The sequence below is a fragment of the Gobio gobio genome (assembly GCF_949357685.1).
Source record: "Gobio gobio genome assembly, chromosome: 9".
NCBI lineage: Eukaryota > Metazoa > Chordata > Actinopteri > Cypriniformes > Gobionidae > Gobio > Gobio gobio.
The window spans coordinates 13,078,309-13,104,527 of record NC_137115.1 but is presented as its reverse complement, the minus strand read 5'-3'; the positions used below and the strand labels follow the sequence as shown (position 1 = coordinate 13,104,527).

Sequence of the window (26,219 nt, the reverse complement as noted above, 5' to 3'; positions counted from 1 at the left end):
AGTTCGGATAGAATATGCCAACGCTACGTTTACATTACGCCTCCACTGTAGTTTTGCTTTTTATAGAAATAAAAACTATTTACTTCAGGTGGATAACAGTCGCTTCAATTCAGCTAATCCAACACGAGCTGTTTGAGTTTACCTAGTGCGCAGCGTGTGTTATGAGTGTGTGTTACATGTTAGTGAAGCTCTCGCATTGAGCGTGTTACGAGTGTGTTACATGTTAGTGGTCTGGAGGATTTGTTGCGCAGCAGAAGCATCAGACTTATATTTTAAAATGTGCGTTTAGCACCACCGCTCCCTATTCACAGAGTACGCACGATTGCGAAATTGAAAGTGAAAAATAAACGGGAGATCGCATTCAAACGCGATGTCAATACGTTACAGCTATTTAAAAGCGGCTCCCTGAGGCACATGAATATCTCCCAATATAAAGGCTATCTCGTTGTAACCATCTCAAATAGAGACTCAAATTTGTTCTCTGTTTGTACTTTAAATATTGAGTACTTTGATTATGGTTGTTGTTTGCACTTAATATCTGATAAATGTGTGGGAAGGAGTTCAGTTAGGAGGTCAAAAGAAGCTCATGTGCAGTTCTAAGGTCTATAGAGACAATCATACAGGAGAGAAGCCAATCAGAGTTTTTGGCAAAACCTGTACTGTGCTTGTTGTCTTTTACTGCATATGATAATTCATACTCAGAAAGTAGAACTGAAATGACATTCATTACATCATCATCAGTTAAAACATTTCAAATGCACCTGCAAACAATTTTTCTAGTCATGTATTTCATCATTGAGGATTTCTTAAAAATACTATGTAAAAATCTCATCTCGTTCTCGTGAACCCAATCTCGTGTATTGTGAGAAGTGTCTCGTCACACCCCTACCGATAGTTTATTAAATCAAATATGAACGAAAATTTTACCACTTAATGTAAAATAGTGATGAAAATGAACAATCACTTAACCATGACAATCTTTTGTTGTTATTAAAATACATTAAAATCTCTAAGCTTCATCCTTACTGAGACTGATGCTTTAATTAGTTTTATTTTATTGTCATGTGAAATGAATAATGTACCAGAAATGGAGAGAAAAAATTGACAAAATAAAATGTACTGTGTAATTTTCAATTTGCGTTGTATATCTCTCACCTGAATGTTATACTGTCTTCACATTTGATTGTTTTTTTTGTTTTGTTTTTTTGCCATACTTGCATCTCTTTTGGGCATAACCATTTTAATTTATTTTGGAAGAACAGAGAAACGTGTGTCCATCTTTTGAAACATTCTAACTCGTAAGCATTCAAACAGCTGATGTTATCCTCTAACCTCTTAAATGATTTATTATACTTTGACTATATGTAATAACTAGTGCTGGGAATCGATTAAAAAAATTAACTAATTAATCAAAAACATTTCTGTAATTAATCGCAAGTTTTTAATATTGTACGTTTTTAATATTTTAATATTGTAATAATTTCAGTTACTCTCCAAATTAATGTAGAAACAATTTAAAGACAGCATATTTTAAATATGTGTTGTAATGGCATCTTTTTATGAATGAAGGCCAGTATCACTGATGTCTCTATGAAACATTAATGACGTTACATTAGAGTATAACTGAAAGCTCCCAATTTCAACATTTATTAGGCTTTAAAAAACAACTTTTAATTTAAGTGAACTTAAACCCATATAAACCCATTATTATTTGCGTTAAATATTTTAAATGCGTTAAGCTGAAAAAATGAATCGCCCGCGTTAACGCGTTAATTTGCCCAGTCCTAGTAATAACGCATACTTGATACATCATGTACAAAGCATAGTCATGTGTCAGCAAACTCCATGCAAAGTCGTGACTTGTTTTTGGTTGGCCAACCAAATTAAATTAGATATTTAGTGTGAATAAAATGTAGTAAAATCGTGTCTGTCTTCACAGGAGGGCACTTGGAGGTGCGGCGAGAGGACGCACGCGCTCAGCTGATGAAAGAGGACCCTGAGCTAGCCAAGTGCTTCATAAAGACTCTGTTCGGGGTTCTTTATGAGGTGTACAGCTCCTCAGCCGGGCCTGCCGTCAGACACAAGTGCCTTAGAGCCATCCTCCGGATCATTTACTTTGCAGATGCAGACCTGCTTAAAGACGTACTGCGCAACCATGCTGTGTCTAGGTAAGTGACTGAAGAGCCTAGTGTGAGAATTGGACCAAAATCTTATCATGATCCAAGTGATTTTACATCACATAATATGATGTAAATCAAGATATGACGTATAGATCTTCACATAAAGATCTTTTTGTATAATGCAGGAAATGTTACATCCCCTTAACCCTGTAAAGCCTTAAATATGAAATAATCTTTTTTTTTTAATGGAATTGTTTCTTGAAACAAAGTGTACTGGATACTTTTTTGTCTTGTATAGCATTATAAAATATCATACTCAAGGATGAAAACACCTCAATTTTATTCACAAGGCCAACAAGTAAAAATATGCATTTTGTTGCCGTTACTGATTATTATTATTATTATTATTATTATTTGGCCAAAAAGAAAGATGAAATTCTGATACCTTTATAATGTAAATCAATCAGATCTTTATGACCGTATATCAGGGCCTGGTTGCATAAAACCTCTTAAGTAGTTGTATCTCCTAAGGAGGAAAAATCCCTGGGGCAAGGGATTTTTTTAAGAGTGTTGCAACACGTCTTAACTGTCACCCTTACCCTAAGTGTTTAGACTAAGCATTTTGCGATAGGCAAAACACGGCAATGGAGAATCAGTTGCTATAGTTATGAAATCTCACGCAATAAACAGAACATAACGGACAACTGACTTTTAAACAAGTTTAACATTTACTAAACTCTACAGTTGTACTACTATACTTGAGGTATGGAGAACATTAAAGGCGGTCTGAAGGATGACACTGATCGTCCTTGAGCAGATTGTTTTTATGAGTCCAGCTGCGACACCTGACCGGAGGATGTTCAAAATCCTGCTGCGTCACTCGCATAGTTTTTCATTAAATTATATTATATATGTCCAACTCGTTGTTATTGTATTGTACTCACGCATCAATGCCACTTTGCATGTTTGGTGATTATTCACTGAATGACACGTTCGGTGTCCTAGATTCAACACTTCCTGTGTGCTTTTTCTTGCAATCCATGTTTCACTAAGGGTACCCATAACCTTATATCTAAGGGTTTTCTTAACTTAAGGGCTTTCATGCAACCAGGCCCAGACTCTTGTGTATATATAATGTAAAGCAGTCCTGCTCACTGATAGTTGCACACATGGATCTTCTGTGGTTTGAATACTACACTGAAATGTCTATCATACATCTCTACCACTGTGTTAGAGATCGATTATCGTCACACCAACCAGCCATAGTGTGTGCAGCCTTTTCCATTTCACAATTTAATGTTTTCTTCCACTTGAATTTGAACATTTGATTGATGGACACGTGGCTTATGAAACTTGTAAGAGTGCTTGTTTAGTTTAGTGCTAACTAATTCTGAACTAATATGTGCAAATGTGTGTCTTCTGTCTGTAGTCACATAGCTTCCATGCTGTCCAGTCAGGACCTCAAGATTGTTGTGGGCTCTCTGCAGATGGCCGAGATCCTCATGCAGAAGCTACCAGATGTATTCAGTGTTTATTTCAGGCGAGAAGGTATTGTATCCGTTTTTTGTTGTTGTTGTTTTTTTTCATAAATACATTTTACACCAAAGTTCTATAGAAGTTACTCTATAGAATGAAGTAATTGACGGCCGGGATTACAAAATGTCGTCTCCAACTTTGTCACCACTGGGGAAAAAATATTTGATTACAGTAATACATTACACCCAACACTGGTGTTTTGTTGCTCTTGTTCTGTTTAGGTGTGATGCACCAGGTAAAGAACCTAGCTGAGTCTGAGGTGTTCCTCACCAGCCCTCCGAAAGCGTGCACCAGCGGCACAGCTAGTCTTTGCACCACCACCATCACCACAGCGACCACTACAGCTGCCTCTAACGTCACACCCGACTTGGGTTCCCCTAGTTTCCAGCACAGCATGGACGACTCCCTGGACCTCAGTCCTCAAGGGTATAGAGCCACTCTGACACTCACCCTTACTGATCTAGATTTTACAGGCCTGGTAACTAATGTCTTGCCATTAAAGTTTAAAAACAGATTCCTCTGTTCTCTAGTAGGTTGAGTGATGTTCTGAAAAGAAAACGCCTTCCTAAAAGAGGGCCTAGGCGTCCCAAGTACTCCCCACCCAGAGACGATGACAAAGTGGATAATCAGGGTATGTAGCACTTCTTGTGTTGAAACGTTGGCCCCAAAATGTACTTGGACACTTGATATTTCAAATATTTATAGTTATTTAAAGCTGCACTATATCTGTGATGCATATCTCTCACATGTTTATTTTTCACCTTTTTGGGAAAAGTAAAATTTTACATATGTGGCTTTAACAACAAAATAACAGACATCTTCCAAACAGTGTTTTTTTGCCTTACCCTAAATCACTATTGTAAGCCTATAATAATTAATATTTTGTAGTTGCTGGAAACCGCATACGTTCATCATTCATCTGTGCGTGTTACTTCATATCTGTAAATAAAGGAAAGAAGGTCAGGCTTCTACTCTATGCTGTGGAAGTAGCTTGAAGCTACAACATTTGAACCTTGAACTGAAAAAAGTTTGGAAGCAAAAAGAGAATACAACAGTATGTTTAATAAAACACGAATCAACATAGTTTGCATGGCATCACATTTGCAATAAAACTGTTTATGTTGGTTATCTCTAACCCAGTTACTGCTTTGATCTGTTTGACTATGAATAGCCTTGCCAAGTTAGTTTCCCCTGTATGATATAAATAGCAATCATTATGTCTAATTGTAGTTTTACCAACTTTTGTAACTATTTTAAAAACAAAGTCAAAACATGGAATATGAGCTACTTACCTGATCAGACATTTTTCGGATATACGTCTTTCCTTATTAGGAAGGTTTTGATGTTGATAGTGACATTCGCACTGATTATCTGTGATTATCTGTAACCATGGGTACAGCGGTGCACCTCAAGCCATCAGATTCATCCGTGCAGAATAGCAGAGCTGAAGCATAACTCACGTAATTACCAAAACAATGTTTCTCTTCAAGTAACTTATAGTTTTATGCTCAACTGCTAGAGGACCAAAAGTTACATAGTGTAGCTTTAATGCAATGACATTCATACAGTTTTAATTGCCTTGTGGGTTTAGCAAATTTTTGGCATCATGTTTTGTTTCGAGTGTTGTGAATGATGTTCAATATGCACCCTTCATTACACATGAACTTATCTGGTCATTTATAATATCTCGTCCTACTTTGCTCCTCCACAGCTAAGAGTCCAACAACCACACAATCCCCCAAGTCCTCTTTCCTGGCCAGTTTAAATCCCAAGACCTGGGGTAAGCTAGGGACTCAGACAAACAGCGCCAACTCAGAGCCCTCGCGCACAGCAGGGGTCAGTGGACTGGCACGAGTGCCGCCTAAGGACTCTGTTTCAAACAACAGGTAAAGCTACAGGTTTTGTGTGTTCTGGTCATAATACTTTTTAATTCTATTGTTCAGGATTGTATGTGAATGAGTTGATTGGTAACTAACATGTTTGCAGCTCATTGTTTCGAATAAATACACTATTATAATTAGGGATGCACCGATCCACATTTTTTCACTTCCGATCCGATCCCGATATCTGAATTTGGATATCGGCCGACACCGATACTATTCCGATACCAGAGCTGTGTTTGCTTTAATATTATTATTATTATCATTATTGTTGATTTTATATGATGATATAAACTCCACTCAACAGGCAAGTATGATATGAACATAATAGTGACCCAAATGATCACGGTTATCAATTTATATTTGAAAATCAACAAACAAATAATAAATCAAGCAGCTCTAAGCACTTTTTAGCGAACGTCAAGCCAACCTAATGCCAGTCATATAAGATGCGCTGTGGTTCTGCTGTGTTTTGTTTGAAACTATTTTCGGTGCTGAAATATAACAAAAACTGTCAATCACTGTATGATGAATGAATCTCCTGCGTACATCGCACGTTTATCTCTGCTTTGAGTGTAGATTTCAGCGAGAGTGAGAGCCGCGCGCGCTCTGAACAAAACTACGCTAATCTGAACGCCTCTGATTATTATATTCATAAACTCAATATAAACACGTGTGATTGGTTATAATGCGCAACGTGATTATAACAGATGGCTTTTGAGAAGGCCATAATAAGTTCAAAGTGGCTGGTGTGAGTGTTACACAGCCGAAATACACACGCAGATGGCGATTGTCAATGTCAAGCCCTGATTATTATATCTTAAATGTCACCCTAGTCTTGTCTGCTTTTTTAAATGTTTGATTGCGTTCGTTGTGTTGTACGACGCGAGGGAGCTTCCACCTCTCTGAATTACGGTTTTGCAAACATTGTCTTGCTCTGCGGTGTTTCCAGTGTGAAGTATTTCCACACAGCTGACATGTTGGCTAGCCACAAGGCTGCTCAATGCTATCCTGCTGCAAACTGCGGAATGGATTTCCTGAGCGGGGCGTGTCTCATAACTCTGAGTCTCATTGAGCCGCGCCTCCGTTCAGGAAATCCATTCCATAGTTTGCAGCCAGCTAGCAGACAAGCCGGCGGGAATCACTTTTGGAAAGCGCAGACGTGGCTCATGGGTATCGGATTTCTCCGCAGGTTGGATCGGGAAAATCCGATACATGAATTAAGCTGGTATCGGTCCTGATACCGATACTGGATCGGATCGGCCCCATCCCTAATTATAATGTGTTGTGGTTTAAATAGGGTTGTTATGAAATTTCTTTAAAGTGCCCCTATTATGGCCGTTTCTCAACATGCGCTCTTAAGCGATCTTGCATCCTTGTGTTCTCGTACATCGTCATCATTAACCATCGAAGTTCAATTCCCATATATGTAAACTCCTCAAAAAGGTGAATTTTCACCGAAAGGTGAGAGGTCACCCACGAGATTCATCTAGATCCGTTGAGTTTTTGAAGTTGGGGGGAGGGGTGTCTACGAGGACTTTCTTTGGACAGGGTCACGGTGAAATCATGAGAATCTCGCCCTCTGAGTTGTCAAAAAAAAAAACTCCTTCCTTTGCTTGTGTCATGCAATGCTCAAGAGTGAACACGGCTGTTCTGTGCAATTTCATATTGACAGGATTTGAGATAAACACCTGCCAAATGCTGGTAAAAATCAGCTGGAGGGTAACGAAACGGTCAAATCACCAGGCAATTTGGCGGTTTATGTTTCACAAATTATGTTCATACAATTGGCAATCATACAAAGAGCGCGCAACTCATGAGTCAATATGAATATTAAATATAGCTGAATTGCGCAGTACTCGCGTATTTCTGGCTTGCTTAATGCTGTCACTAAGCAACAAATAAAGGTGCGCTAGTTTGTAACCCCGTGTTAAAAGGACTAAACCACCCAGCAACGAAGAAGCACATCTGCCAATTTTTAGCAGATCTTGGCCAGATATAAACACATATTTTGTGGCAGCGATTAAAATTAGTAAATTATCTTTGAAGCTAATATTACGCTTCAAATAAAGATTGTGTCTATTACAGTTATGCCACATGACCATTGATTTGTTCAAAAACTCTGGACAAAACAAGTCTTCATTCATTAACTTCAAACAATCTATTAAAAATGTATTCAAAATAAATTCATTGAGTAAAAAACTCATAACATTTTAGACGACAAATAGACAAATGTGTACCATTTAAATAGAACATTTTGTCAGAACTTCAAGTAAATTGCTTTTTGTTTATTCGTCTAATGGTTTGTTTTCAGAATTGTGGGAGAACCATGATTTGTATTTAAAAAATAAAAATCCAGATTATCCAGAATCATACATTTATCTTAAAAGAATATATGTTTTGCATCTAACTTATACTATTAGCACTGTTTCTAATATTAAGATGTACAATCTTAAAGACTAGTCTTTATGTACATTAACAAGGCTTTGGGACAATTATAATCCATGATTCTGAAATGTTTTCTTAAAGACGTGTCGTTTCACATCCAGTGTGCAAAGTTCTGCAAACTACTTTAGGTATGCCCCTCTAGAAGGCAAACAAAACACTCGCATTGCTTCATAAAATTGAGGTTAAACCACTGGAGTCACATGTACCCCTTTTCCACCAGAATGGTTTGCGTTCTCAGCCATTTCCACAGACTTGAGGAACAAACGGTGACGTAACACTGCACTGTGTTGTTTACCTGACTATAACCAGTCTAAAATCAAACAGTGCGTGTTCCAGTGTTTGCACAGGCAGTGCGCCATTTCGGTTTTGCTGTTCACAGTAATGGGATTGATCCTAACCCACCAGCATTTCGAGGATTTTTCGTCACTGTTTTCGTTAACAAAATTAACACTACTGTAAACAATGTCTACTTGACCTGCCCTTAAACACTGTAGTTGTATCTAAGAAGCATTTTGTAGTAACATGTTGAGACAACATGGTTATCTGCACTGTGAATCCACTTTGCTTGCACTTCCAAAGGTTGAGGACTTGCTCTGGAATTTATAAAACCGACTCCATCGGTAATGTTCGGATCACTGTGTGTCAAAGTGCTAAGACTCCATAGATGAAATTCAGATATGGTAATTTACGAAAACGTGCTGTAATGCTGTAGATCAATCACAACAGACTGGGCCATCTGATCGATCAGAGCAGAGTAGGCTCTCGGAAAGAATGGGCTTAGTGACACTGGATCCTTGGTAAAGCCGTTTCAGACACTACCGCATCACTTCTTTTCTCACAATGTATATTATGAGAAAATGATAGAGTTTGGATGCATGTAAACCTGTTGTAGGAGACCTCCAAAACTAAATTAGGAATGTTTAAAATAGCATAATACAGTCCCACCAGGGACTTTTTTTGTGATCTAATTTTGTTGTGGTCATTTCCAGAAATTCCAGAAGAGATGTGTTTCTTTTTATATTTAGGATTCCACATTTACCATTATTATGCATTATGTTAGATGCGCAATAGTCGTACATGACACAAAAAAATAGACAAAACCATAAAGCTTGTTTATTTTGTCACTTTTAAAACGACCTATAAGATGATGATGATGATAATAGTAATATCATTTTTCAAAATTGTTTGGCTATTGGATAGCTGGCTAGTCTAACAGTGTACTATCTAGCTTTAACAACATGATCAGGGTGGACAGCCGACAGTTATAGAGTTAATAATGTTAACAATTTCTTTAACTCCAGTACTGGTACTCATCTGGCTCATGACAGACTCACTTAAAACATAACCACCAAGATTTTGACGTTATTGTGAGTATATTTGACCGTTCAAGCGCAATAATCCTAGAAAGAGAACACCGTTCTGTACTCACGCGCTAACAAGACAGCAAGTGCAATCACAGAAATGCGCCGCCAGCCAGAATTGAGCTCTCTTTCATAGTATACTGCACTTTTAATAATTCTGTTTAGTACTAACAAGCATATCATACTTTTTATTTTGTCATTTATCCATGTTTCTTAATCACTTCGCCCAGTCCGTGGAACTTATGTAAGATGACAGGTGCGAAGTTCACTTGTGCTGTTTCACTCCCTTACATCATGTGCGCAACATCTGTATCCTCGTGAAAATAATGCATTACAACTTTAATTAAATTAGGTATAACTAAATTAGATAATAATTAATTTAATGCAATGTTAATTTTTTCGATCATTTTGTAGTGAAATGACATGCAATTATGCAGGATTGCAAAAAGAATGTGACATTGTTGATTATGTATTCAGTGATCGTGGAATCGAAAAACTGGAAGGACTGATAATAGGGGCACTTAAAAAAATCTTAATGACCCCAAACAATGTACTGTGGTAGTAGGGATGAAACGGTATGCAAATTGAACATCACGATTATAGTGACCCAAAGTATCACGGTTATCAATATTATCACGGTTTTCTTCAAATGAGATGAAAGTGTTCAAAAGAACAGATGCACACACTTGAAACATTTCAACAAGTTTTATATTTGAAAATCAACAAACAACAAATAACTAAAGATAATATTAGAGATTATATTTACGACAAATTATTATTTATGCGTTGCTATTGACGACGGCCATTATAAGGAAGGAAATCCCACAGAATAGAATCAATAGCAAAGCAAAAATTGTCCAAAACATGACGTAAACGATGCTTTATCTAACAGCTGTATCAAACATTAAATAAAATATTCACTGAAAAACGGCAATCGACTATTAAATTACTGTAATGCATTAAAAAAGTACAGATAACACCAAACGTGTAATAAAGATTGATAAATGCATAAGTGATTTAGTTAGTCTGTCACTGTCGTTCTCAAGTCTCTTGGTTACATAGTTTAGTTTTGACCAGTTCTTTTGGCATCTGTAGTTAAATGTTTTTTGTTGTCTTTTCAGGGATAAGATAAAGGCTTGGATAAAGGAACAAGCCAGTAAGTTTGTGGAGCGTTACTTTAATTCTGAAAGCGTGGATGGAAGCAACCCTGCACTGAATGTCCTGCAAAGACTCTGCGCTGCCACAGAACAGCTGAACTTGCAGGTAACCCCCACACGAAGTTAGCATTTATAAAGCAGTAAATATGCCAGTTCTGTTATGCTGCTGAAGTTAATGTATTACCACTTAAACAATTTGCATGGGATAACTCTTTATGATGCTGTTGATCACTTTTTAATGTGTAGAGTTTATAAAGAATTACATGTTTGTTTGGTTTTGTGTCATCCAGTGGAAAGTTTTAATTCTCTCAAACTGTTTTCATGTGCGTTTCAGGTTGACAGTGGTGTAGAGTGTCTAGAGGAGATAAGCAATATTGTATCAGAATCGGACGTGTCCTCCTTCGAGATCCAGCACAGTGGTCTTGTGAAGCAGATGTTGTTGTATCTGACATCAAATAGCGAACGGGACACTATCAGTAGAGACGAGAGAATCAAGAGGTTCCTGCATGTGTTCTTCGGCTGCCCGGTTAGTCCGACTTTCAACTGTTTTTTTTTGCCTTTATTGAATAATTGGATAGGAGACAGGAAGTGATAATGAAGAAGAGAGGGGTTTAAGATGGAGGAAAAAAACACAAACCGGGACTCGAACTCTGGTTGCCAGAAGCAATGTTGCGCTATATGTCGGAACGCTGCCCACAAGGCTTTGGCGCCGACAACTGCTGTGATGTTTGCACATTGCTCATTTCTTTCCTCCAAAAATAGTGGTGGCTAAAATTATTAGAACACCTAACAGATCTTGAAAATACACACCTAAAAATATTGACCTTTTTGCCTCCAAAACATGATTTCACTTCATAATGTCCATGAAACGTACAGATGGTTGCTCTGAGCACAACAAATATCAGATGAAGTGAGTCGCACTATTTTTATCCACTTTTAACTTTAATATTTGGTATGTCCACTTTTTGCAGCAATTACAGCAGCACATCTCTCTGGCATAGTGTCCTTGCATCACCATCTATTAAACCACGATCACACCTGACAATGATTACACAATTAATTTGGCTTCTTCTGTGAAGGAACATGATTGTGTGACATTGAGTACGTTTACATGGACAACAATACTCCGATATTAACCTGATTAAGACTATACTCTAAGAAACTACCATGTAAACAGCCATTTCTAATTACCTTAATCTGGTTAAAGTCATATTCGAAGTGAACAAAAATCGAATGAAGACGTGGAGTATTCCTATTTTAGTCGCATTATTGAAGTGCATTATAGACATGAACAAGCCTTAATCACACTATTAACTTCATGTAGGAGTTTTCGCTACATTTTGCAACAGGACACATACGCACACGGCAGTGGTCAACCATTTGACGGCAAACAAGAGTTCACCAGTCCTTACTTTGTACTGTCATCCAGTACCTCCGAGTTTGTCGCTGTGGCAGAGGAGGCCTGTTGCTGGAGAATTTGTATCTGACAAATAATTAACTGCACTTGAAGCTTTCTTGAAATGTAAAAATGAAACACCCAAAACTATATATGGTACCATAATGAAGATAACTGTATGTTGATGCGTGAAATTCTGGAGGGAATGTCGGACTGCGTGGCATGGTTACGTAATGGCGTGCCATTAATCTTTAATTGTTCTATAACATGTAAAACGGGAACATGGACGGAATGTTCTAAAAGCAACTTATGTAAACACCTTAATCAGAATATTGTATTATTCAGATTAAGGTCAATAATTAGATTACTATTAGATCTAATAATAAGATATTATTATTATTATTATTATTATTACTATTATTATTATTATTATTACTATTTATCTTACTATTAGATAAAAATTAGATCCATTTAAACGTAGTCATTGACAGTGAAATAGGCCTAGCTTGTTTTTTGTTAGGAAAATGACCTAAATCTCCTTATGATGCCTCTATTCTATGGTTTATATTCTAAGGAGCATAATCATGACTTTGTACATATTTCATTAGTTTTATGGGTTTTGTAACAGCCAATTCAACAAAACAAAAAAAAACTTCTGAAACCTCTTAAATATGCCAAGTGTTCTAATACTTTTGGCCACCACTATACCATCAATATAATTTATACTAGCTTGGCACAGCTAACACAGTGCTTAGAGAAATATTGCAAGCTTTTATACATTCTCTGTTCCAGTATGAATGATAATTATATATAGAAAGAGAGACAGTAAGGCAACTAGGTTTTTTAACAGTGCTGAGGTGTTACCCTTTTCTCTTAGTGCTGAATGTATTTGACACCTTAATTGGGCTGAATTTTGTATTTTTTTAAAAGAATTTTTAATATTTCTTTTGAATAGTTGTCATTGTTTATATTTTAATGTGATTTCAGATACCAGGGCAGGAACCTCTGGGGCGTTTGGACCCAACAGAGAATGGCCCACTGCTAGCACTGGTGCACAAGATGAACAACTGCCTTAGTCAGATGGAACAGTTTCCTGTTAAAGTGCATGATTTTCCCAGTGGAAATGGCAACGGAAGCAGGTAATGCCCCTGGACTATATTCTTTAATTTTCTTGTTGATGTAAATGCATCCATTTATTTTGGCTTTCATATTCTACTAACTTATTCATCTTCACACTTACTAATTATTTTCTGTATATATTCCCATTTTAAATACATTGACAGTTACATAAGTCCAGCAAAACTGCCACATTGCAATGCCGCTTTATTTTTTATGTATGCCAACCAAAAGATAGTTATCTATAATAAATAGTGAGTCTGGCTTTAGTGGGGAAAATCAGTTGCTTTAAAATGAGTGATTTAAGAATAAAAGATTAAAATGTTTTTGTATCTTTTATATCTCTTGATAATTGTTTTTCTTTTTTGTTTGCAGGGGTTCACAAGCCCTTAAGTTCTTTAACACCCATCAGCTGAAGTGCCAGCTGCAAAGACACCCAGACTGCACCAATGTCAAGCAGTGGAAGGGCGGGCCGGTCAAAATTGACCCTTTGGCCCTGGTACAGGCTATTGAGAGATACCTGGTGGTTAGAGGTATAAACAGAAGAATGTGAACATGATATTCTCTGTTCCCTGGTCTCTGAGTTCTCAGATAAGATGTTTGATTTTTGCTGTCTCCACAGGGTATGGAAGGATCAGGGAGGAGGATGAAGACAGTGATGATGATGGTTCCGATGATGAGATTGATGAATCTTTGGTACGGAAGTTTTTTCTTCTTCCATGTAGTCTGTATACTGTGTGTAGTATGCCGTTTTTTGCATTTAGTAATCAGATGGCCTACTAAATGTGTTATTTTTGCTCAGCATCAGACATATTTTTATACAAAATTGAATGACAAATGATCATACAATTTAATTTACTACTTTTAAATTGGGGATAAAAGTAACATTGTGCAGGATACACTGTATAGTATTCATAAATTAGTATTTCGATTTTGAACTTTGCCATAGTGTACACTACTGAAAGTGTCATAGAAAACTAGTGAAGTGTCGTCTTTCTCCAAATGAATACTGTGCATTTTCCCAAAGGCTGCCCAGTTCTTGAATTCTGGGAGTGTACGTCACAGGCTACAGTTCTACATAGGAGAGCACTTGCTGCCATACAATATGACTGTTTATCAGGCTGTCAGGCAGTTCAGCTTACAGGCAGAGGAGGAGAGAGAGAGCACGGATGATGAAGCGAACCCTCTGGGACGAGCTGGCATCTGGACCAAAACACACACTATATGGTACACAATTTGCACGCCATTCTTCACAAACTTCACAATTACTAATTTGGCCATTTTCATGAAAACAGTATGTCTGTAACCTCTGCCCTATTTTGTATTCAAAGTGTATGTTAATATGCAGATCTGTGGATATTACAGGTATAAGCCAGTCAGAGAGGATGAAGAGGGCTGTAAAGATGCTGTCGGAGGGAAGAGGGGTCGTGCACAAACGGCTCCCACTAAAACCTCCCCTCGAAATGCCAAAAAACAAGACGAACTGTGGCATGGTAGGGAAATTGTGAAGTTTGCCAATAACATACAAAAGACAATATGTGCTGGAATTCAATAAGGAACTGCACTGGAATCTGATTACGGAGTTTTTTGTGTGTCTGTTTTCAGAGGGTGTGTGTCCTAGTGTGACAAACCCATTAGAGTCATACCTCATTTGTGGCCCTCCAGAGGGCATCACTTTTGATGACCCTTCCATGGAGGTGATTCTGCTGCTGAGGGTCTTGCACTCCATCAGTAGATACTGGTTCTACCTGTACGACGTGAGTACCTCCATGTTTGAACACTTCCATAAGTACTAAAGATGTTGCAGTAAAGATGGATAATCTAGCAGTGTGATTCTCATACATTATCCCAGAAGCAAAAAAAAAGCTTGTTTTTGCCCATTATCTGCACACGGGGTATTTTTTTATTTGCATTATAATATTTTATGTAATATTTTTTATTGATGTATTTGTTTATTTTAGATATTAAATGTAATTATTTGTTTGTAGCATTTATTGTTGTTATTAGTATTATTATTAATTATTTTCATTGTATTTCATTTGGTTACAGGACAAAAATGCATTACAATATCTTATAAAATATTTTTAAAATTATATTTAAAAATATATATTTATTGGTTTAGCTATTCATCCTTTTTTCTCTGTCCCAGAATGCTGCATGTAAAGAGATCATTCCCACTGGTGAGTTTATTAACAGTAAACTGACAGCAAAGGCCAACAGACAGTTGCAGGATCCACTGGTCATCATGACAGGGAACATCCCCACCTGGCTCACTGAGCTCGGCAAGACATGGTACCGCAAACTCTTGATCTTACTGTTTATACTCATGTGGTCATTACCTTTTCCCCCCAGAGTCTCTTGTTCTGTACCTTTAACACCTCTAATCTTCTCTCTTCTAGTCCGTTCTTCTTCCCGTTTGATACACGGCAGATGCTCTTCTACGTGACAGCGTTTGACCGCGATCGCGCCATGCAACGCCTGCTCGACACCAACCCTGAAATTAACCAGTCTGACTCACAAGACAGCCGTGTCGCTCCACGCCTTGACAGGAAGAAGGTTGCTTTAAAATTCCTGTCATGCTGTAATTGTTCCATATTTGCCATAGCAGTGGCATGTTTTCACAAACTAGAGTCTAACTTTCTCTTTTTCTTTGTTTTGTGTGTGTAGAGAACGATAAACCGTGATGAGCTCCTGAAGCAAGCAGAGTCAGTAATGCAAGATCTCGGGAGTTCCAGAGCCATGCTGGAAATTCAATACGAGAACGAGGTATGCATGACTGACGATTAGGCCGGAAACATAATTTCTAAAAATACACAGACACTAATTCTTGGCCAGTCCGTTTCAAACATATTGTTCGTACACACATTCTGTGTGTTCTTACATTACAGTAACAAACATTAGCACCAAAAGGGCCTTCAAATTCTCTAGATGTGCTGTTATTCTGGTAGCTCACTATAAACATGCTGATAGTTTAACTTGCTCAGCAAGATTCTGTTGAAACTACTATGTCATGATAGTAGAACCAGTGCCGTAGCAATTTTATTTTTGAGGGGTCCCATCTAAAAATGAGGGGGCTGCAATATAAAGGGATGTTCCAATACCACTTTTTCCAGAACAAGTATGATACCGACACACTTATTTTTAGTACAATACCTATATTTTCATTGCATTTTTTATTTATTACTAATATTTGCCAGAGGAACCAAAAGAATATGAATCAAATGCGTTGGCTTAGCAAATAGATATTTCCTTCAATTATTGCCATGCCTAATTATGCCTGTTAAAATGTATTGAAGCAACTGTTACTTTCACTGTTCATATTATTGTTCTATTATATTTTATCTTTAATTTAATAGCACAGTGAATATTTAGAGCTCCGCCAGCAGGGCTCAACCAGTCAAGAGCAGTGAGTCTTTTGTTGTTAGATTAACATTGAGGAAAAATACAGCAGTTATCTGCTCGTATACAACATGGTACAAACATGTTTTCTTTCACTTAAGTTTACTTAAGACATAACCAAGTGTTTTTCACAAGGATAATTGCCTATACAGGCATTTTGACATAATTTTGTGTGACATTAGAGAGAGAACTCAATTCAATAGGCTATTTGCACACTGTCTGAAGCTTGGTTTATACTCGACACGAGCGCGAAGGTGCGCGCAGCAAAAATGAGGCGCGCGCTTCGGATGTTTGCGCACAGAAAACTTCTTGAAAACATAATTTAATTACTGTACCGCCTTCCTGTAATAATGTAGGCAACCACTCGTTATACATAAATAATGTAATAGTTCATGTCTTTACTTGCTCATACGATTTAGCTTTAATTCAAACGAGGCCTGTGTGCTGAGTGAGCAATCAGCAATCAAGAGCATGCAACAGAAGTGCGCGCTCGCTCGCTCTATCTTTACCGTCAGTTAACGTTAGTAATATGCTTCTTATTTTACTTGATTTGCTATTATATCCAACCGAACTACAAACTTCCAGCGATGTCTGTGAAAAAGGGATGTGTGCTCGACAAGCTTGCGCCGCTGTGCGCTCTATCCATTTTTTATTTTATTTTAAGCAATAAGAAATCTGGGGGGGCCTTGGCCCACCCAAGCCCCCTCGTGGCTACGCCCCTGAGTAGAACATGAAAGAGAAAACTGACTATTATACAAATGCAGCTTTGGCACCCCTTGAGGCAGTGCTCAGAATGCAGTGTGTACCTGATTGTCATCAAAATCGTTCCAACTAGTGCTGGGCATAGATTAAAAAAAATTAACTAATTAATCGCACTTTTTTTCTGTAATTAATCGCAAGTTTTTAATATTTTACGTTTTTAATATTTTGATATTGTAATTTCAGTTACTCTCCAAATTAATGTATAAACAATTTAAAGACAGCATATTTTAAATATGTGTTGTATTGTCATATTTTTATGAATGAAGGCCAGTATCACTGTTACTAAAGTGTCTATGAAACATTAATGACGTTACATTACAGTATAACTGAAAGCTCCCAATTTCAATATTTATTAGGCTTTAAAAAAAAAACTTTTAATTTAAGTGAACTTAAAACAATCTTTACATAAACCCAAAATAATAAATGTTGTATTTACCCATGGCCTTCCCTATACATATACAGAAATGTAATAGTTATCTTTCTTAACTGCATAAATAATAAATTAAATATAGATGAATCATCATTAAAGCTAAAATTTTCTCTGTTCCCGTTGTTCTTTGATGAACATTAATGACAGGCATCATCAGTGCTCCTGTCACTTTAAGAACAGCCGATGACGAACATGACGCGCATCTCATTTCCTCACAACTCTTTAAGTTCATTTAAGACGTTATTAAACTAATTTAAGACTCCTAATATGAGAATACTCAAAATCCTCTGTGTTATTGTTTGTTCAAGAGCAAAAGAGAACTCGATGTGAGCAGGAAACTGACGCGAGTCTATGCGTCGAGTGTGTGTGTGTGTGTGTGTGTGTGTCCCTTGATTAGCTGACATGAGACGCATCCACACAGACAGGACGCTGACACACACACACACACACACACACACACACACACACACACACACACACACACACACACACACACACACACACACACACACACAGGACATTGGCATACAGCGCGTTCTCTTGTGTATTGTTGCGCTTGGAAGCATTTACATGAATAGGAGCGTGATCATGTAACGCTAAGCAAAAATGGATATAAAAACGGACGCTGCGTTATTTGCGTTAAATATTTTAATTGCGTTAAGCTGAAAAAATTAATCGCCCGCGTTAACGCGTTAATTTGCCCAGCCCTAGTTACAACACATTTAGAATGCAAAATTCTTCAATGAAATTGAGCATTTTTCAAACTTGTGCAGCTAGTAGCAGTTGTTCATGTACTTGAGCATGTTTCTATCCTAAAACATCTATCAATCACATGTCCCAAAGTTTTGTTTGCACTGTCAGTTCAAATATAATATACATGTATATCTGAGTAGTTTTATTGTGATCAGTTTAGTTCTAGTGGGATTAGTTTAGATTTAGTCTGAACCACAAGAAACACCCACATCTGATTTTGCATAACCAATCCCAGGACATGTCCTGTCCTGGCCCTAATATAACAATTTTCTATCCATACAGAGGGGGCATACTTTAAATGTATTGAAATTACTAAGGAATCTTTGAGTAAACTTTGAGTATCATTTAAGCATCTCATTGCCGGGCCGAGTGTTCTGGTTTTCGGTAATCAAAATAGGGTCACCCTACTTTATATATAGTTTTAGATTTTATTAAAATAGTCACAACTGAAACTGCTTGTAAAATAGCAGTGCCTACAGTCAATTCTAAGGCCATGTGTCCAAGCGCTTTTAGCCAGCTGAAAATGACTTGTTGTGACCGTTCGAGCATTTTGGCAGCGTAGTGTTTTTTTTCACTTGGGACGCTTCGCGTGCTATGATGCAGAATATCTGCGGAAGTGTTACTAGTATCTCATTTCACAGATAGTTTGTTTCTGTATTGATTCTATATAAAAATGTCGATACGATGTAAAGTATTTGCTCTGGCTCTTGTTTTCAATTATTTTGTTCCGTTATTATGCTTGCGTCTGTTGATGTTGTACAAGCAGAATGTGGTGGTTGATCGGTGTTGTATTGTCCTGCCCCTCCTCCACTGTGATTGGACGGCTGGGTAAAAAGTGACAGTGATGAGCGTTGAGTTTTATTCAGTTAAACATTCTTCAACTCTCAGTGACCGGTAAAAAAACGCAGAGCGCTCAGAGCTTGAGCGTGAAATAGATGCTCAGCACTTCATTACGCTAACGGCGCTCCCATTGAAAGCAATTGGGAAAATATGCTAGCCCCGTGAAAAAACGCTTTGGTGGACACACGGCCTAAAGGATGAATTTAAAAACAAGTGTGTCCGTTTCTGCTTGGAGTCCACTTTTCTGTCAGTGTTGTTTGATCTGTTATGTCTGTCTTCTCTCTGTCTCAGGTGGGAACAGGTCTTGGCCCAACGCAAGAGTTTTATGCTCTGGTGTCTCAGGAGTTGCAGAGGGCTGATTTGGGTCTTTGGAGAGGAGAGGAAGTCACTCTCTCCAACCCTAAAGGTAGCTGTCATATATTTGTCAAAATAACTTTGAGCAGTTTCCTGTGTAATGCCAATAGCATTTTTACTGCTGTTCACTAAGTTTGTTTTTTCTCTGTCTGTCCTGCCTCCCTGTCTCACTCTCTCCCTCGCACAAACTGTCTGTCTTGGAGCAGGGAGTCAGGAGGGCACCAAGTATATGTTCAGTTCAAGGGGTTTGTTTGCTGTACCGTTTGGACGAACTACCAAACCAGCTCACATCGCCAAGATCAAAATGAAGTTTCGTTTTCTTGGGAAACTCATGGCTAAAGCAATCATGGACTTCAGATTGGTATGTTTACTCTACTCTAATTGTTAAAATCTTGCTTCTGGGAACATATTGTCTGGTTTTCATTTTAGTTGACATTTTAGTAATTTTTGTGTTTGTCATTTTTATTTGTTTTTTTGTGTTGTTTAATGTCGAGTAGTTTTTATTAATTTTTATTTCAGTTTCAGTGTATTTTTAGTACATCAAGTTAAACAAAACGAAAACGAGAATAAAATGCTGGAATAAAATACATTTTATAATATTATTTCAGCTTACGTTTATTTTAAAGTAACGAAAATGGTTACTTTTTTTAAAAATAGTTTAAAATTACACAGAAGGCTCTCAAGTGTGAACATTGCAACTGTCTGTATGCACTGAATTTTATTTTTGTTGGTTTTACCCCATCAATTAATACCTCCAGACACAACAAATGAATGTTATCTTGTTCAATTTTGTTAATTGATGTTCTTTTTTTCTCTCCAGTTGGACTTGCCTCTAGGTTTGCCATTCTATAAGTGGATGCTGAGGCACGAGTCCTCCATCAGTTCTCATGACCTGGTTAACATTGATCCTGGTGTCGCCAAATCCATCCAGCACTTGGAGGACATCATTCGCCAGAAGAAGAGAATAGAGCAGGACAGATCACATGTGAGCTCTGACCCCTAACCTATACATAAACACACAAATATTTAAAGACATGACACACACTTCAGTGATTACAAATGCGAATGATCTGGAATTTTTTTTGTTTATTGTAACTGTCTGTATTTGTTAGACGCGGGAGACCCTGCAGCAGGCCTTGGAGAGTCTCAATATGAACGGCTGCTCGGTGGAAGATCTGGGGTTGGACTTCACTCTGCCTGGATTCCCAAACATCGAGTTGAAAAAAGGGGGTAAAGACGTGCCAGTCACCATTCACAACCTGGAGGAATACCTCAGAGTACGGGACCGATTACCATGACACGTCACATCATTTGTGTAGTCTGAATAAACCGCTCTAACTTCATTGCAATTCATCTGTCTGTAGTTGGTGGTCTACTGGACTCTCAATGAGGGCGTCTCCCGGCAGTTTGAGTCATTTAGGGAAGGATTTGAGTCTGTCTTCCCTCTGCAACACCTGCAGTACTTCTATCCTGAAGAGGTGAGTGCACTCACTTCTTTTAGCCATTCAGTGGTTCACTTTAAAGGTGCACTGTGTAAATTTTAGCAGCATCTAGTGGTGAGATTGCGAATTGAAACCGCTCACCCCTCACTTTTGAAGCACATAGAGAAGCTACGGTGGCTGACACAGGACAAAGATGTCTTCTGAGACAGCAGAGAGTAGCTAGAGCTCTGTAGAGCAGTGTGTCCGTTTAGGGCTACTGTAGAAACATGGTGGCTCAAAATGATGACCCGCTGTGTATGTAGATAGAAATGGCTCATTCTAAGGTAATAAAAACATAACGATTCATTAAGTAAGGTCTTTATACACCACTGAAAACATAGTTATGTATATTATATTGCATTTCTGTCAATAGATCCACCTAAATATTACACAGTGCACCTTTCAGAGCCAAGCACTGAATGTGCCGCACATACCTATTTTAAAGGGGGTCATGAAAATTGAGAGATCTAATTTTCTCTGATCTTTTGGCTTATAAAAAGTACTATATTAAAACATCAAAATGTCCTCTTAATCCAAAAACAGATGAAACCAAGCTGCCAAAACGTAGATATTGACCAAACAATAATGCAGCAATATGCAAGCAAGCTTGATAATTCTAATGCCTAATCTGTGATTGTTTTGAAGGACTTGTGTGCAGTCAGACATTCTTTGTCACCAAAATCGTTTACACCTTAGTATATCAAGCCAGTGACTTAATGGTTACCCACAACGTCACACTGTTCCTTTTAGTAACATAGAAATCATCCATAATTTAAATTGCTTAAATTATATACAGAAAGCGGTCAAAGAATGCTCCGTTTATAACGCTGGTGTCAATCACTTCAGCAGCACAAGCTCTCACCAAAACTTGTTATAATCAACTGTCTAAACTACACAATAAATCTCTTATTTACATCATGTTTGTGCTGTATTAGTTATAATGAAAGCATTCGGAAGAGTGCAGAAATCATGTTGCAATGCTGAGGTCATTGCATTAGTGTGCTTGACAGATGTGACTGATCGGCTAAGGTTTCAAAAGAATATCAATCATAGCAGTGGGCTTTTACATTAAAGTCTTAAAAGAAGTTTGTCATTTAAACAGTTAAAATCTGAGGGCTAAAATTGGGGTAGATATGGCCTTTTATTTCTAAATTGACCTATTTTAATGTAAAAATCCTACTAGCATTATTAAGAAACAGTAAAAAATACATTTCATGATCACCTCAAGTGGTGGTTTTGCAGTGAAATTTAAGTTTCTTTAATATTTCTTTTTGCGTGTGCTCTCCTTTTACAGCTGGATCAGTTGTTATGTGGCAGCAAGTCAGAGTCCTGGGATGTGAAGACGCTAATGGAGTGCTGCAGACCGGACCACGGCTACACACACGACAGGTATATAGTCATGCCTGCACGCCCATACTAAACACTGGAATACTTTTGCCCAGATTTACAGTCATTTACATACATTTTGAGTCCGTTTTAGAACACATTTTGTATTCATTTGTCATGCATCTAGCAACGAGGCATAAGTTTCAGTGCCAGTGCGTTTTGCCTTAGAAAAAAACATTACTGGTGTGCATCTTGAGACAAAACAATGGCACTGACTAGGGGTGGGCGATATATCCTCAAAATTATATCACAATCTCAATATTAGCAATAATGATATTTATGACGATATAGATCAAATATATGGAACAACATTTTATTGTTGATTGCAGCTGGCAGGCAGCAGCATTTATTAGTGCAAACAAAATGAAGGGCATTTTCCATCCTTTCCCATTGAGCTACCGTCATTGATGACAGAATACCTCATTTGAAGTGTAAATCTATTGTCACAAGGTGGCAGCAGCATTATAGTGCAATAGTAGTGACAGTCACACAGCATGAGTCAAATGTAAGCAAAGTAAAAAAATAGCCTTGGTACAAGTTGGTAGTGTTTTCCCTGGAAATCTTAAGTAAAAGTATAGCATAACTCCTTAACATTTTACTGTAACAATAACTAAAGTATTTTTGTAAATAAAGTAAAGTAATGGTCCGTCTGAATACTCGATTCTGATTGGCTGGAAGGTGTGCAATAAAATCGTTTAATGCACAGGTACATGTAGTTCCAAGTCAGTTGAATCTACATGTTCTATATTAATATGCTGTTTTCATTGACGCGCACACACACCTAGGCCTACGTCACTCGCATACAGAGCGTGGAGATCGCGCTGCGCACACAAACATTCATGAGCACAGAAACTTATCAACGCCACCCTGCGACTTTTAGTCATAAAATAGCTTTGCTACTGGATCACTTCATTATATTTCTCAGCAACAATGGGGTTACATTGCTATTTTTAAGTAATAAACGCACATCTCCATTGTTAAAGAGAGACGCTGAAAAGACGCAGGTACGATTCTCTCTCTCTCTCGATAATTTATTGAAATAAATGCTGTAATTCATTCATTCAAATAAATGTAATCTTACGCACTAGTTTATCTCTGTGTCTGATTCAAAGCGAGCAGAATGCTAGATCTAAGGAGCTGTAACTGATGAAAATAACCATCACTTTTACCCTTCCGGTCAAATATTACGCTGCAGACATCAATAACAGCTTTAAGTTGTCAAAGTTGGCAAATGACCATGGCGTAAGCGCTTTAAGTCGGCTGGTTCTTTGCCTCCTTTGTTGGAGGTCTGACCTCTTGTAACCAAGCCACTTCAATACTATTGAAGTAGCTGCCTTTTTAGGTACTAAATCGTCATCGGAGGCTGACATGCTGCGCTTTACTCTAAGACAGGTGTTGTTGTTGTGCGCGCTAGGGAATGCAAATGTGCCATACGTCATCGCGTCACTATATCACGAGATGACACTTTTTTTATCATGTAAAAATATATGCTGGTGTTAATGTGGACGGTATGATATGATGTCAGTGCAAGTTGTTTTTAGTTAAAACAGCTCAAACTTGCATTTTAGTCTGAGACTAGCTTAAGCCTTGTCTGTGAAACTGGGGGTTAGTGTATTCCAGCCTTAACAATCCAGTAGATGCGAAATAACAAAATGTATTCTAATCAGACAAACTATAATTCACATCCCTGTGTATGAATGACAGAAATGTTATTGTGTTTGTCTGTAGCCGTGCAGTGCGGTTCCTGTTCGAGGTGCTGAGCAGTTTTGATGCGGAGCAGCAGAGACTTTTCCTGCAGTTTGTCACAGGGAGCCCCAGACTTCCTGTCGGAGGTGTGCAACAGTTTCAATCATTGTGGTTTGGTGTGATTTTTGAGGTCACAACAGCATAGGTTCCGCTTTCAGAGAGATGTTCTCAGGTAACGCGGCCTCTATCTTTGTTTCCTTTCAGGATTCCGGAGTTTGAACCCTCCCCTCACCATTGTTCGGAAGACGTTCGAGTCGACGGAGAACCCAGACGACTTCCTCCCGTCGGTGATGACGTGTGTGAACTACCTGAAACTGCCGGATTACTCCAGCATCGAGATCATGCGCGAGAAACTGTTGATTGCTGCGCGCGAGGGCCAGCAGTCTTTCCATCTGTCTTGATCTCACCTCCTGCACCCTCACACTCAAAATGGCCTTCAATCAACTCACTGCAGAACCACACAAATCGTGACTTCTTCCTTTAGAGTTGCTCTTCCTCTTTCATTTCCCCCTATTTCTTTTCTTTCTTTTTTTTAAACACCCACATTGAGGCAAAATATGTACAGCCTACTTGTTTAAAGAAAAGCAGCTTGCAGAAACTAAACAATAGAACATAAGAGACTTCCTTTTGACTCCTAAAGGGGAGGAAAGGGTGTTATGCGACTCATCAGATTTAAAAAAAGAAAAAACATTTTTTAAAGAAATGTTTAAAAAAAGTAAACACTTCAAAGCAGATTATTAAAATATATCAGTAGTTGAGAGATGTTCAAGCCGGAAAAAAAGAGGAGAAAAACCTGGGTGACATTTTAAATCTTGCGTTGCTGTCTGATGTATCAAGAAAAAAAGGGATGTTTTTTTTCTCTCTACTGGTGAATGACATCTTCACTGTGTGTTCCTGTTGGGGAGGGGGCATCCATCAAGCCGGCGAGGGTTCCTATAGCTCCAAAGATCATTTGTACAGACAAACATTTGCAGATTTTGCTTATTCGACACATTTGATAGAATAGCTGTGTGCTCTCCTGCCCAGTTTCCCCTCTGTTCTGTATTATACCCCCGGAGTCTTGTTGCGTTTTGATTCCACTTCATTTATTTCTCTTTTTCCTCTTGTGTGTTACTTTTCCCCTCCTTTTAATTTGAAAGAGTTTTTGGACGTGCAAGAGAGTTCCAGTTGGTTGAATGCGGGTAGTGTTGGAAGTGTAGTATCTTTATTATAATATTATTATTATTATTATTATTATTATAATTATTATTATTGTTTTTTTTTGTTTAGTTTTTTTTTTAACCCAAGTTGAACTGTTTTCTGGCCGACATTTCACATAGAGTGTCAGCTCCATGTTGAAAAGATGTATCCATTGAGTTGGATAAATAGACTCCTTTATGGTTATAGTAGTGTGCCTCTGCTGGACTTCTGGGGACTTGAGGTCTTTAATGATGGGCCTGCTGAAGTTGCTTGGCTGATGAAGCCGGGCTTTAATCCCATAATGTAGCTGAGCACAAGAAATTCATTTAAAAGAATTGGCTGGTCTTATTTTATGGTTTCATGGCCAGATTGCATTTCAAAAAAAAAAAAGGAAAAAAAGTTCGTTAAATGAAATAAAGTTTATATGCAGTTTTCACACCCGGTTTGAGGTGGGATTGTCTGTTTTTTTTTTTTTTTTTCGTTTTTCTATTGTTTCTTTTTTTCCTCTTGCTGTAGTTTATTTTTGCACTGCTGGCTTGGAACAAACCGTGGTGTGCACTGCAGTCTGTGGCCAGGAGGAGGTGCTGCTGTGCGCTCTCCTGTCCTCATTGTTCATGTGCTGGTTTCTAAGATCTGCAATAATTTACTGCATCAGGTTCATGTTTTTACCTGAACATAAATAAAGTAATTGTTTGACTCAGACTGTCCTGTTACTGACCAAGCTGCCGCTGGTGCTGGTTAAAGAGTCTAAAATTGTCAAGGTTCAAAAGCAAACTTTAAGGATATAATGCAGCTACATTTCTACTAAAAATCTACAAAAAAACACAAGTGGCTGACCAGTATTTGAGTTGAATTACAGATATGCAAATGAAGTG

At 37.9% G+C, this 26,219-nt stretch overlaps 1 protein-coding gene across 8 annotated transcripts in view; it reads left to right on the top strand.

Moving 5' to 3' along the window:
* Positions 1-24,999, top strand: part of trip12 (thyroid hormone receptor interactor 12) — a 73,352-nt gene extending 48,353 nt beyond the window's left edge. For 5 of the 8 annotated variants that reach the window (XM_079826050.1, XM_079826047.1, XM_079826046.1 and 2 more), the window contains 24 exons: positions 1,940-2,168; positions 3,550-3,668; positions 3,878-4,082; positions 4,187-4,287; positions 5,368-5,542; positions 10,467-10,608; positions 10,837-11,028; positions 12,886-13,037; positions 13,390-13,547; positions 13,637-13,710; positions 14,042-14,241; positions 14,380-14,507; positions 14,620-14,771; positions 15,164-15,306; positions 15,414-15,570; positions 15,682-15,780; positions 19,490-19,604; positions 19,756-19,913; positions 20,373-20,537; positions 20,665-20,829; positions 20,917-21,030; positions 22,328-22,422; positions 24,148-24,251; positions 24,370-24,999. In XM_079826050.1, coding sequence (XP_079682176.1) covers positions 1,940-2,168; positions 3,550-3,668; positions 3,878-4,082; positions 4,187-4,287; positions 5,368-5,542; positions 10,467-10,608; positions 10,837-11,028; positions 12,886-13,037; positions 13,390-13,547; positions 13,637-13,710; positions 14,042-14,241; positions 14,380-14,507; positions 14,620-14,771; positions 15,164-15,306; positions 15,414-15,570; positions 15,682-15,780; positions 19,490-19,604; positions 19,756-19,913; positions 20,373-20,537; positions 20,665-20,829; positions 20,917-21,030; positions 22,328-22,422; positions 24,148-24,251; positions 24,370-24,566 — 3,539 coding nt within the window. In that variant the 3' untranslated portion in view covers positions 24,567-24,999. The remainder of the gene's footprint in view (positions 1-1,939; positions 2,169-3,549; positions 3,669-3,877; positions 4,083-4,186; positions 4,288-5,367; positions 5,543-10,466; positions 10,609-10,836; positions 11,029-12,885; positions 13,038-13,389; positions 13,548-13,636; positions 13,711-14,041; positions 14,242-14,379; positions 14,508-14,619; positions 14,772-15,163; positions 15,307-15,413; positions 15,571-15,681; positions 15,781-19,489; positions 19,605-19,755; positions 19,914-20,372; positions 20,538-20,664; positions 20,830-20,916; positions 21,031-22,327; positions 22,423-24,147; positions 24,252-24,369) is intronic. The other 3 variants (XM_079826048.1, XM_079826045.1, XM_079826049.1) reach the window with 1 other exon arrangement.
* The last annotated feature ends 1,220 nt before the right edge of the window (positions 25,000-26,219 follow it).